Here is a 14,062-nt window from a genome sequence, read left to right as displayed (position 1 = left end):
CTGGGTCAAAGGCTGTACGCTTGAGTGGACAGCTTTACACAGATCAAAATCCCTGTGCCTATTCCAAGAACAGATGTCTGGAGGGAAATTCCTGGGTCAAAGTCTTAACGGCAACACAATGTCCAACTGCCTTCCCAGGAGGTTATAAGGATCAGGATACATGTTGCTTTAAATGATTAAGTAACAACTTGAGAGGGTTTCAGGATGGGGGAGTCATGTGTCATTAGAGAAGGAAAGAAGAATGACAGGGGAGGGGCTGAGGGGGCTGTTTCCAATATCCTTCCTAAGTGCCTCTCTAGCTGCTGAGAGACCACGGCAGAACTTGGACTGACAACACTCTGCAGTTGGGTGGCATATGAGCTTCATTTCGAACAGACTGACAGGCTGTGTTGAAAGGGGGGCTCTGCAGGAAACACACAGAGCCAAGGCTGTGACGTGTGCTGTGAGCAGAGGATGAAGGGGACACACATGTGCTGCCACGACTGACTGTGCCCGGATGCTCGCCTGTCAGGACACGGTCCCCCTACCTGAAGCAGCAGCATCCCCTGGGGCTTGTGAGAAACAGAGAACCTTAGGCCCCTCCCCAGACCTCCTGAATCAGAATCTGCATTCTAACAGGAGGCCCGGGGTGATTTGTCCATCCAACAGTACGTATGGAGCCTCGCCTCACCCAGATGTCCCAATTCTCCTCCAGAGTTTGAACTGAACAGACCTGAACCCAAGGCTCAGCCTCCTAAGACAAGAACATAATTAGGTTTCTGAGGTTTCTCGCCCCATATACCCAGGTTGGACGACCAATTTGCATGTCAGGACCGCTATGGACCTCCGCTGGAGTTTCCTATGGCTTCACCCTGTCCAGGCATAGTTCACCACCTTCTGGGTCCTAACACGTGCTCTCATGCCCCTCTTGCCTGCATTTCAGCTAAGTGTCACACTGGAGCTGCTTTGACCACAAGGGCTTTCCTTCCAGGACCAGCACACAGAACCCACTGCTGTTGACAGCAAGCCACTACTGTTATCCCATCACCACCACCACCATCCTTGGGGCCTGTCATCTTAACTCCTGGAAGGGCTGGTCTGGAGGCTTCTGCTTAAGGACATCTTGTGCATAATTCATAGATGGACCACGTAAGACCCGTCCCCAGTTCCTCAGACACAGCTTAAGGCCACTGGAAGAACCTGGCATCGAGTCCAGTCTGACCACCTGGTAATCATGTCAACCTGCTCGAGTCACGTATCTGGTCTGAGACTCTATGACCACATCTGTAACACAGGCTGACACCTCCTTCCTACATTTGTACAAGTGTCGGCTGAGATGACAGGTTGGGAATCTTAAAACACACTCCCATGTCCTTCTATCCTGCAGCTGCCCCTCTCTGGATGATCAAATGTGACAAAATGTTTGACTCAGTTTTACTCTGGGTGAAGTCTAGGGGTAGGAAAGGGTCACGCAGAGAAGGAAAATGGCCTGGACTCACCCATATTCTTAAAGTGTTGGGAAATCTGGACTCCATTAGGAATCCAGACAGCAGGATGGAACCTTCTGCCCCAACACAGAGAGGTTATAATCCCATCCCTGTCAACCCATCAAAAGCATCCTCAACTTCCAAGGCAGTCCAGTGGTTAAGACCCCACATGTCCACTGTAGGAGGTTCGGGTTCGATCCCTCAAGCTGTGTGGCATGGGACGAAAAAAAAAAAAAAACTACCATCTTCAACTTCTAGGGAAAACCAAACCACAATCACACCATCTCTCTTGCAATCATGGTACACTGGAATGACCTGGATACCAACCTCTTCCTACCTGGGGCAGGACTGGGCTATAGCTACCTGGACCCCTACAGTGTCCCCATTCTAATGATGCCTCCCTGGACCTACCTAAGGGCTGCCCCTACATCCCGGAACAGGGCCCCTTACCTGGGAATCACCGGTGGATTTTCGGACACTCATGTGGGCAGTCTCGGGAGGGTGCGCTGGGGTCCCTGACGTGTGGTATCCATTCACTGCGGGGACAGAAACACCACTCAGATGCTGCTGCGCTGGCCACAGACAGGCCCCTCCGACCTTGCAGACCACAGCGGGCAGCTGAGGCCCCTTCTCCCACCTCATTGTCTACCTCTGAGGGGTCTTGCACAGCCAGGACCACCTCTCTGGCTCTCACTCCTATCTGTGGTGCTGGAGATGGGTTGAGAGCATCTCCCAAGTGCCAGCACCCAACTACTGATCTCTTGGGGGATCTTTTTGAACCAAAGAAAAGAAAGATGCTCAGGAGGAGGAGAGGCATCACAGTCCAACAGTCATCGCCAAAAATAACCTCATCGGCCGTGATCACTGGTGCGGATCAAGGGTCCAGTCTCTCCCTAGAGTCAGGTGGGGACACCCCCACCCTCCGGCAAATCACCGCCCCCTCAACAACTCCCCGCCCAAGGACTTCCTCCCTGAGGACTTCCTCCCCCTCCCCTACTGGAATGTCAGTTTAATGACAAGAGAACTGGCCTCATGGGTTTCTAGGAAATTTGGCTTTGCTAATTAAGAGTTAGGGGATCATATGACAGCCTTCATGAGTCCTGGTTTTGCTAAAATTAAGACAAAAAAATATTCAAGGCTCTAAAAGTCTCTCCCTATGACACTCATTCATGCTCCCAACATGAGCTGATACTCCTGCTCTTCAAAGGAGGATAGGGAGCCCTGGTCTGCAGTATTTGCCAATTTCTATGGCCTCAAAGCTCCCAAGGGGGCCTATCTTAAGCCCCCAACACTGCTGCCTGGTCCTGACATCACACATACACACTGAGGCCCACGCATCCTCAGTTCCCAGAGGCGGTGCTGCCCTCTCATGGATACAGTTATTGAAGCCTCAGCTTCTGCATCTGTAAAATGGGAACACTTCTACCTAGTCTCCAAACCCACTCTGTTGGGATGAAAATCCACACCTGCAGAAGGGATCCGTTAAATTATAAAACACTTCATGAAAAGAGAATGGATGAATTCTCTTTTCATGAAGGTCCTTAATCTAGTGGCCTTGAGCCCCAAGCTTGTATGATCTCTGGACACCAGGAAAGCCATCTTCCTGATGCCCCAGGCTTTGGAGGATTTGCTACATCACATACACTGCAGGTCAGCCTGAAGAAAGATGGACACACTGATGTCCACTCGTGGGTCTTGCTGCCAGAACCCAACAGAGAGGGAGGAGGTAAAGGAGGAGGGACTATAGTTATGACCATTTGCCCATTCTTAGGGCAAGGGCCAGGGGCAAGCAATGGGGTGTGAAGGCCATGCCACGGAGAGCCCTTTTCATCCTGGGGGTGTGTCCCCCATTCTCCACCAACTGCAGGGAAAAATTCAGGGCACCTGTGAGCAGAGATGCACTCAGCAGATTCCCGGGGTAACTGGGTCTCTCCTGATCCGACAGTTGGCTGGGTACTCTGAAAGAAGGGTGGGCACAGACAGACCAGGAAAACAAAGCATTGGCCACATAGCGGGGGCCCAGGGCAGTGGCTTAGGACACAAGAAGGAACAACAAGTTAGGTTCACGTGGCCAACCACGCTCCTGGTCTATACTCAGGGCCCTCAAGAAGCTGTTGATTCTATCCAAGAGTCCTCTAGGTAAAAGGCAGGGGTGGGGGGTAGGATTCCAAGGGCATCACTGAACACTGAGGCCTCAGAGGACAACCTACTCAGGTTGGCACAGGCCGTGACAGCAATGGCAGACTAGACTGGATAGATAAATACTACTTATGAGGCAGTCATAACATTCCAGAAACTTAACTTCTCAAGGAGCCCGGCACTAAAACGGACAAAACGCAAATGCTGGAGAATTCGAAGGCAACAGTAGGAAACCTTAATACTGCTTTCAGTCTAGGACTGATTTCATGGACAAAAGTCAGGATGTGGAATGTCTCAGTGATTTAATTTAAATGGCTGATTGAACTAGATGGATTAAACATCATACCCTATAAACAGATAATCTCTTTTTACTGAGAAGCCACGGTACATTAAAAATGTTGGGCCTACTTAAGCCATAAATAAAGTATCAATAAATTGCAAAAGGCATAAATAACACAAGATATATTCTTTGACTGGAAAGCAATAAAAGTAGATAGAAATAATGAAAGAACAGACAGACAAGGTCCCTATCTCTCCCCCTACCCTGACCCGAGAAGCTTGGACATTTAAGGGAATGCCCTCTTAAAAAATAATCTCAGGTCAAAGAGCAATTTCAAACTATAATTACACAATATTTTAAAAATAATGAAAAATAACATATCAAAACAAATGGGAAAGGGCCTGAATTATATTTGGAGGAAAATTCATAGCCTTAATTATTGCATTACCAAGGCCAAGAGAATAAAAATAAATGGACTAAACATTCAACTCAAGAATTTAGAAAAAAATTTAAAAGCCAATAAAATTAATCCAAGGAAAACATAAGACAAGGATATAAATATGGCAAGAGAAATTAATAAGTTAGGAGACAGGATGATATTAGCAACTCTGGATGGTTGAGGGGTTGAAGGGTAGAGAATGACAAAGATAAAAAAGGCAGATCAGCCTAATTTGAGAGTGAAAGAAGACACAAACGCTTAAAATTGGGAATTAGACTGCAAACAGAGACTTTTTTTTTTTAATGCAAGAGATTTGATCTGTAGTTCTATGCTAATAAATACAAAACTTTCCATGAGATTCAAATGATCAAAATGATTTCAAAGAATACCAGAGACACCAAAACAAGTAAAACATTTGAAAAAGGACCTCCCTGTCAAAAGACATCAGATCCAGATGGTTTTATAGGCAAAGTCATTCAAACTCTTGAAAGAAATATATAGGCTTACACTGCACAGTATAAATACACCTGGTGACTTTCTCAGTTTATTCTACAAAGACAGCATTGCCCTGATCCTAAAACCCACCAAGGACAAGAACAAAAATGGGACCACAGTTCAGTTGACTACGAAAATGAAATATGAAAGCTCTTACCTGAGCAGGCCTTAGTTTAGAAGCAGTCACTACCTTTAATGCTACTGGGTCCTTGTACCCCAAGGTGGTCCCCATCTTCTTGAGGGCAGAGTCTTTCTGATCCTCGCTTTCTCCCACCACAGCACCCCCCCCGCAAAAGTGCATCCTCAACATGCCCTTGTCCCGCCTGCAGCCTCCCCCAGACTGGCGGCCCCCACGCTAACAGCGGCCAGGAACCATCTAATGCAATGGCATTTGCCCCTAATCCATCCCCTTGTTCTCGCTTCAGTTCTGGCCTGTCAGCGGTTGGCTAATTACCACTCATGTCAAAACAATTACTGGGAAAGAAAAACTAATTTTCCATTCAACCATCTCTCCCCATACAGCACCTCTCCTCTGACACCCTGTCTCACTGCATTTTACTCCAACGGTCCCCACACCTTCATCCTTGGGGATCTGAACCGTTACAGCTCGCCTGAGATGGTCCCGATGGGCATCCCCATGCCGCTGGGCCCCCTGGCTTACTGAGGGTGAGGTCAAAACTGAACACGGCCAGAGGTGGGTGCTTTAGAGGCCTCCAGCCTCCCAGGGGTAAAAATGAAATAGAATATAGTCAAAGATCACTCATAACCATAAGGACCATAATTCAGTTGGGGATACAAGAAAAAAACATATATAAAATACCAAATTCAGCTGTTTTTAAGATAAGAAAAGGGAACAGAAAGCTCTATCTAGTAACTTTAGTAACTTCAAACACAAATAGAAACACACACACACACACTTCATTCCTCTTTATGGGAAGTTAAACAAAGAGAGGGCTCTCTACAGTGAGAGAAGGGGGCATATAATTTGTAGAAAGGAGAAGTCATTTGCTGGTGGAGCGGTGGATAAAGAAACGGAAATAAGACCAACAGAGAATTGCCAGCATCATCTGCGGCCCAGAACTCACCCCCTCCCTATAACTCTGACTCCATTCCCCAATCCAATTTGCCATGTAAGATGGTTTATTCTCCAAGCCCCAATGTCCAGGTCCTGTTCTCTAAAACACCCTAAAGATAAGACTTAACTCTTCCAAACAAGAAAACCAGCCCTGGATGCCTCCAGCAGGTGTGGCTCATCTCCTTTGTCTCTGGAATAAACAAGTAACTTCTTTCCTCAATGTAAAGCCATCTGGGAAGCCCCTGTTCTAGAAATCCTTCTCGCCTCACTCCTACGACATCTGAACCTGGAGGAACAGGGTATCTCCCCAGGCAGGTGACAACAACCAATTCTGCAGGACATTCCTTGTAAGCGACCTGCAGTGAAAGTAAAGGGCAGGATCTGACGGTAGGCCTTTTTTAAATATGCCGATGTGCTCTGTAAATCTCAATCAAGGCAGAACCATGGCAGTCCCAAGCTTACAAGGACAAAGAACCAGGATGGGGGGGGCGGTGCCAGGAAAGCAGAGGTGCTGTCATGGAACCCACTTTGGGAAAGGCAACTGGGGCTGTGGGAAAGTAGGTTTTAAGTCAGGTTACCGAGGCAAATACCCACGCCAGATTGGTGGGTACCATCCCTGCCTCGTTGCCCCACTACGCCCTGTGTGGCCTTAAAAGGATGCTCTTCATCATATTCACCTTCCCAAGTGTGTGCCACATTTGGCCAGGTCTGTCTAGGGAAGAAGTTTTACATTTATAGCCCTCTGGTCTGGAAATCCTTCTGTTCTTGACATTTCTGTCTGACTACCCAGTCCCCACTGCCTCCCCGGTTGTCTAAGATGTAAACTATATTTCCCCAAAGAGAACTTACAATCTATGTGTCTATGGATGTGAAAGGTTGGAAATTTGAGTCTATTGTCCTGGTTATCAAAGGTTAAACAGGACTTTGCAAGGGCCCCCAGGAAAGGAACGCCAACAGGGGCATGTTTCTCAAGGAACAGGTGGAGCCCCATGCCCTTCCCCTGGGGTCAACAGTGATTCCTAGTTGAGAGCCTCGGAAGCGCTCTGGGTCCGGCAGCTTGTAATTCTGCAGCGGGCCAGGGTCTCCACTTGCTCCTATGTGGGAGGGAAAGGCTGGCTGGGGCTTCCTGATCTGGAGAAGAAGATGTGCTGGGGGTGAGGCCTGGGTTCTGAAGCCCGTTTCCTGGGGTGCTCTGCTCACAGGGGGGCACAGCTGTCTGCGTGTACTCAAAGGCGGGCCCTCCCTGATCAACAACAGACCTCACTCCCTCCCCTGCAATCTGGCTTTCCTCGGCTGCTGGAGGCAGGCTGCTTGTCCAAGCATGACCCCTCAGCAGAGTCAAGCCCCAGGCTGGGCAAAGCCAGAATCTGAACCCAGGCTTCCCAACACCCCCACTCCCAGAGCAGCTCAATAAGTGACAGATTTCCTCCATCCCGAAGGGAAACACAATGCAAGTTCAACCCACGTCTGTCCGGGCCTAGAAGCTCAGAAAGGAATTCACTCTCCATGCATGCCTGCCTGCTCCGTCATCTGATAGGGCAGCCACCAGTCACAGGTGGCTATTCAAATTCTAACACGTTACATTTAAATATAATTCAAATGCAGGGTGGTACCCAGGATGGGATCCCAGAACAGGAGGACAACACTGAAAAAGCTGGTGAAATCAAATGAAATTCAGACTAGTTAATAATATGTACTACACTGATGTCTTAGTTTTGATAAATGAACTGAAGTTATGTAATGTGACATTAACATTAGGGGAGCGACTTCCCCAGAAGTTCAGTGGTTAAGACTCCACCTTCCAATGCAGGGTGCCTGGGTTCCATCCCTCGTCAGGGATCTAAGATCCCACATGCCATGTGGTGTGGCCAAAAAATAAATAAATACATAAAACATTACTGGAAACTGAGTACAGGCTATATAAGAACTCTCTGTACTGTCTTCACAATTTCCTTTTGTAAGCCTAAAATTATTCTAAAACTTGAAAAGTACTAAGTTAAATAAAATGAAAACTTCATTCTTCAGGCAGAGCAGATATATTTCAAGTATTCGGGAGCTGCATGTGGTCAACGGCTACCATACTGGGTAGAGACAGAACATTTCCGTTAGGGCAGAAAGTTCTAGAGGTCTGTGCTGGCATCCACTGGACCCAGCAACTCTTACCTGAAATTCCCAGAACTTTATTTTTAACTCGTGTTTTCTTTCCATCTGCCTATTACTATTTCTCTCCATATGAATCATTGCTGCATGGCATGTTAAACCAGCCCAAAGATGGTTTTTAATACATGCTGCTGCTGCTGCTGCTGCTAAGTCGCTTCAGTCGCGTATGACTCTGTGCGACCCCATAGACGGCAGCCCACCAGGCTCCCCCGTCCCTGGGATTCTCCAGGCAAGAACACCTGAGTGGGTTGCCATTTCCTTCTCCAATGCATGAAAGTGAAAAATGAAAGTCAAGTTGCTCAGTCGTGTCCGACTCTTCGAGACCCCATGGACTGCAGCCTACCAGGCTCCTCCACCCATGGGATTTTCCAGGCAAGAGTACTGGAGTGGGGTGCCATTGCCTTCTCCTTAATACATGCAGTAGTTACTGAACAGAGCCTTCGGTATTCTGTTGGGGTTTCAAGCTGACTTGCATGGACCCCACTGGGAAACCCTGGCATTAAATACTTCTAATACAGTTACTGAATAAACACAGCTCCCACTGTGATCCAAGAGGAGGCCACACACTTTCCACACACGGAAAGTCCTGGGTCCGATGCTGACTCAAAGTGGCCCCCAATATTCCAAGAGTGGAGTCCAGATTGTGGGGAGTGGGTACTGGGTGTGTTTCAGGTCTCTCCCCGGCTATAACCTGGCTGGCTGAGCTTCAGGCATCAGACAAACCTGGACCAAGAACAAACTGGCCCTGTCCACAGTGGTCCGGCCAACCCTCTTCAGAAGCTCAACTCAAGGGTAAACCTGAGGGAACTCCCTGGCAATGCCAGTGGTTAGGATTCTGGGCTTTCACGGCCAGGGGCATGGGTTCAATCCCTAGTCAAGGATTTAAGATCCTGCAAGCCAAGTGGTGTGGCCAAAAGAAAAAAAGTCAACCTGAGCCCCAAGGTCGCCTCCACCCCTCTGCCTCCTTGAAGGGGCATTATCTAAGCTTGGCTTAGCTGGGTTCACTTGTGGTTCCCACCCATATTCTTCCTGGCCTGTTTGTCCATGACCTTCAGGAACGACCATATGGGATGCTTGTAGTCAGTAAACGTGGTTATGTTTTCCTCCCACATCATCCTACGCCCCCACCCACCTTGCCCATTAGCATGTAGCTTCTGGGACCAGGGACCCCACAAGTCTGGCTTGCCTGAGGATGTACCCCCAGTACTGAGAACCATGTCTGTACATTCTTTGAATGGAAAGGCTTCGATTCCATCACTGCTGCTCTGCAGAAGCAGGAGCAGAACAAAAGGGGTTTCAATCCAGGGCCCTGAGTGGTCTCCAGGCGCGGCGCCCACAGCCCCAGGAACTGGAGGATGGGGATGGTCAGCTTTTGAAGCAACCTCATGTCTTCATCAAGTCTATTTCTCTCTCCACAATAAAAATCAATCTCCTGAAAGCTGCTTATAAAACTGAAGGAAAGAATGGCTGGGAAAATCCTGGTGCTGCTCCCCTGTAGGGAGAAATACCAACCTAGCTATTGCTTTATTTTTCAAGATTCTATTTAAAAACCAGAAAAGAAGATGTCAGGGTATCACAGATCCTGCCTTAGCCTCACTAGTGGGTTCTCTTCTCTTCCACCCCAGAGGGCGGATGGAGAGTTGACATGTGTGTTAACGCCCCAGGGCAGAGAGGACCACAAATCACAGCCATGGAGGGCTGGACAGGACCTGAGCCACATCTTCCTCCCGTTTATAAGTGGGCAAAGTGAGGCCTGGCAAGGAGCAGGGATGTGCCTGAGACCTCAATCTAAGGAGCTGCAATGTCACAAATCTAAGATGTCACTGGTTGTTAGAGGCACACTTATTTTAAGCACTAGCGAGAAAGAAAAAAAAAAGGATGCTTCCAATTAGACTAGGACACACCACTGATTTCCAAGATATTAAAACTGGGAAATAAAACGTGGGCCTGAGGACGTCTCTGGTGGTCTAGTGGTTAATACTCCGCACTCCCACTGCAGCGGGCGCAGGTTTCATCCTTGGTCAGGAGGATCCCACATGCCACGGTCAAAACAATTAATTAATTAAATAAAACTGCTATCTTCAAATAAATCTTAAAAACAAAACAAAACCAACCCAAAAACGTGGGTCTGAGAATCCAGAGCTGGGGTCCTGCGTGTTTTGTGGCTGCTTCTCATTGTCATAGGCTGTAGTCCATCGTCTGACCCCCGAGTAGTGCTGAGCTGAGGTTCTGAGTCCTTCTAGAACAGAGCTTCTGAGCCGGGCACTGCTGACATGCACGGCTGGACAACCCTCTGCGGGTGGGGCGGTGCTGTCCTGTGTACTGTCGGGGGTTGTACTGTCAGGGGTTGAGCGGCATCCCTGGCCTCTCCCCATTAGATGTCTGGAGCACCACCCCCTACTGGTGACATCCAAGAATGTCCCCCGGAAGGCAAAATCACCCCCGAGTTGAGAACCACTACAGACGGAGTCAGAGAAGAGAAGCCAGAGAAGAAGCTGAGCCAGAGAAGCTTAAGTTTGATGTGGACAAACACACACAAGGACAGAAACACCGAGTTAAATGGGGTCCAGTCCAGGCATTCTCCTAGCTGATGTGTGATCTCCAAAGGTGGAGAGAGGAGGCAGGATTTCCAACTCTATTTGACTACAAAGCCCTTTCTGGCAGAGACCTGGGAAGGAGGTGCCCCGGGCCGCAGGGGGTTGAGGCAGAGGAGGGAGGTCGGGGGCCACACTCTCTGTCTGATGCCCTGCCCACCCTGGCAGTTCTCCCTGGATCTGAGCCTCTCCCCACAACCCCCCTTCTGGGGGCTGGCTCCGTCCACAGCAAAGAGGGGACAGGATGCTTCTGGGGACGGTGCCAGGGGCAGCAGGCTTCGGAGAGCTGACCGCACTGACCTAAAGGGCAAGCTTTCCAAACTGGCTCCGGCACAACCCGGCTGTGCAGGGTTATCACCTGTCATCTCACACGCCCCAGCCTCTCCCTGCCCGTGTCACATCCCTGTCCTGCTCTGGGGACCCCCCTGTGGTTGCAAAAGACAGCTGGGTTTCCTCTCTAGTGTCTAGGTGGCCTGGAGCCAGCCAGGATAGAGGGCCACACCTCACAGTATTCACACCAGCATTTCTATTGTTAAAAAAAACACAAGAACAGCAACAAAAGACAAGGCAGTGTGCCGGGAAATGCCTACCGTCATATGACCACTAGGAAGGCTAACTGGCCCCATTTCTGGGGACTCGGTCTGAGAATGTAGCCCTGGCTGCATCCCCAGGAAACCAGGAGGAAATGCCCCATTTTTCTGCCCCACAGGGGGTTCCTTCTTAAATTTAAGTTAAAAAAAAAAAGTGTGTGTGTGTATACATGCATATATACACAAAAATATAAATAAAAACATTTTAATAGCCTAGAAGAACTTTTCATGAAAAGCAGCCCCCCATCCCTTCTATCAGGCCTCAGATGATTCTCCAGGTCTATTCTGCCACCACTTCAGTTCTGAATTCTGCTGACGGTAGTAATCTTTATGTGTGTGAGTGCTAAGTCGCTGAGTCATGTCCAGTCTGCAACCCCATGGACTATAGCCCACTAGGCTCCTCTGTCCATAGTATTCTCCAGGCAACAATACTGGAGTGGGTTGCCATGCCCTTCTCCAGGGATCTTCCAGACCCAGGGACTGAACCTGTGTCTCTTACGTCTCCTGCATTGGCAGGTGGGTTCTTTACCACGAGCGCCACCAGGGAAGCCGAGCGATCTTCACTAAATAATGCGCTGGCATCACATTTTGATTTCTCAGTGGTGGAGAAGACCTAAAGACGCCCTGTTAGGAGTAAACATCTGCCTCCTTAACCTCTACCCCTTGATGTCTTCTGAAACCACGTGGAGTGAATCTGCCGCTGCTCAGGTCCTCACGCCGGCAGACAGGCAAGAGCTCTGCTGCCTCACCTCACCCAGCCATCCCCCTCCTCTAAGCACCCGAGGGGAGTGAGAGAGACCAGAGCTGCAGCTGGCACTGCCAGAGTGAAACCACCCCACAGGGCACCAGCCTATGGGGCCTCCGAGCCCTCGAGACCCCTCCCGGGTTTGGCCCATGAGATCCACAGCCAGGTTTCAGATCCAGGCTCCAGAAGCTGGGCCTCTCCCATGAAGGTGCATGTGAGTGTGGTCCATCCCGATGCCCTGAGATAGCGTGTGGACAGTACCTGTTGGAGGCAGAGAGCTCCTGTGAGGGCCAGGGCTGGCTGGAATCCCAGAAGAACTGCTGGGACGCTCCCAGGTGGTCTCTGGTCAAAGAAAGAAAAAAAAAAGAAAATCGTATTGAGAATTTCCTCGGGCAGAAGCTCTGAGTGTCACAGAGCTGCACTGGATCACCTGCTTCTTTGACTCCAGGAAGCCAGAATCTGCCTTCTGCTCCCATAATAATTGCCTCTCCTGCCCCCCAGGGCAACAAAGCTTCTCTTTATTGGGGACCCTTCTCCATGAAGCTGGGACCAAAAGGTGGCCTCCTGGTTGGGACCCTCTGAAACAGTCCCCAATGCCCCTCCCTTCCCCCCTCACACATCTCCACTTCAGTTCCTTATCCTGGAACCTCAACTGCCAACTGGGCATCACTCCCCAAATGCCCACTGTCATCTGAAACCCCAAAACCCAGAGGAAGGAGCCCTGGGCAGGGGTCTGGACAGAGACCCAGGTTCTGTGTCCTGTGAAGATGACTCCCTTCCTGCTTCTCCAATTCCACACCTTGTGTGAATTACAGCTGCTGTGTTTGATCACACACTTCTCTCTCCTCCGATGCCCAGCCAGAAATAAAGCTAATATTGTAGCTATACGATCAGCCCCCAAACGCTACTTCACCCATTTCACAGCTGTGAGCAAAGACTTCTCATTAAGTTATCTACTGAAAAAAAAAACAAACAATGCCTTCTCGGGACTTCCCTGGAGGTCCAGTGGTTAAGAATCCCCCTTCCAATGCAGGGGACACGGGTTCAATCCCTGGTCGAGGAACTAAGACCCCCACATGCTGCAGTTAACCCTGAGCTCTGCAACTACTGAGCTGGACTTCTGTGGGTATCTTTCCAAAACAATTAAAAGGGCCGACAGCACAGCGGTTGTTAGTTGCTTAGTTGTGTCCGACTCTTTGTGACCTCCATGAGCTGTAGCCTGCTGGGCTCCTGTGTCCGTGGGATTTCCTAGGCAGGAATACTGGAGTGGGTTGCTGTTTCCTTTTCCAGGGGATCTTCCTGACCCAGGGATTGAACGTGGGTCTCCTGCATTGCAGGCAGATTCTTTACCATCTGAGCCACCAAGTAAAAGCAGTGAGTCTAGAGCCAAATGCCTGGGTCTAAACTAGCTCTGCCTCTCATCACCAGGTTTGATCCTGACCAAGCTCATCGTCCCCTTGGTGCCTTAGCTTCCTCCTCTGTAAAATGAGACCAAGAGTGGCATCCACCCAAGACAGCTGCTATGTTCATGCCAAATGCCCATTTACAAGTATTTAGTGTCAAGTTATTGTTAAAGTTAATCTGATATATGGATATGACATTATTGAATCCAGAATTCGATTACTGAAAATTCAATTGTTTCAAATATTAAAAACAAAAACAAGCACAACCTTCCCATAGCTTCTCTCAGCTGAGATTCGAGAGAACTGGGGTCTTTGCCTCAGTTCTGCTTCTCATCTGCTGGGCAGCCTTGGGCAAGTCACGCTATCTCTCTGGTCCTCTGATTATTTACCTAAAATGAAAGGGTTGGGCTGACTGGTCTTTTTAGGTCCCAAGACTCTTGCCCCCAGACTTTGATCAAAACCTTGAGACCCACTGTTTGGACTTTAGGGTTTTATGGCTCTAGCAGTTGGGTGGTAATACGGCTCTTTCACGTCTTAAGGGAGAGAAAATGGGGGGAGCAAGGGAAGCTGCGGGGAGAATGTGACCAGGAACGAGAGAGCAGAGGGGTCTTCCAGGAGGGACAACCAGAGGGCAGGCTCAGTGGCCTCCCTGGAGGAGGACGGACACCTGGGCTGG

At 49.3% G+C, this 14,062-nt stretch overlaps 1 protein-coding gene across 1 annotated transcript in view; it reads right to left on the bottom strand.

The window, feature by feature from the left end:
• The window catches only part of GAS7 (growth arrest-specific 7), a 208,531-nt gene that overhangs the window by 47,342 nt on the left and 147,127 nt on the right, over positions 1-14,062 (bottom strand). The window contains exons 3-4 of the mRNA XM_010843192.1: positions 12,245-12,325; positions 1,917-2,002 (exon numbers count right to left, since the gene is read on the bottom strand). Of these exons, the coding sequence (XP_010841494.1) occupies positions 1,917-2,002; positions 12,245-12,325 (167 nt within the window). The remainder of the gene's footprint in view (positions 1-1,916; positions 2,003-12,244; positions 12,326-14,062) is intronic.

Source organism: Bison bison, unplaced genomic scaffold (genome assembly GCF_000754665.1).
Source record: "Bison bison bison isolate TAMUID 2011002044 unplaced genomic scaffold, Bison_UMD1.0 scf7180017864180, whole genome shotgun sequence".
NCBI lineage: Eukaryota > Metazoa > Chordata > Mammalia > Artiodactyla > Bovidae > Bison > Bison bison.
This window is presented reverse-complemented; position numbering and strand designations above follow the sequence as displayed.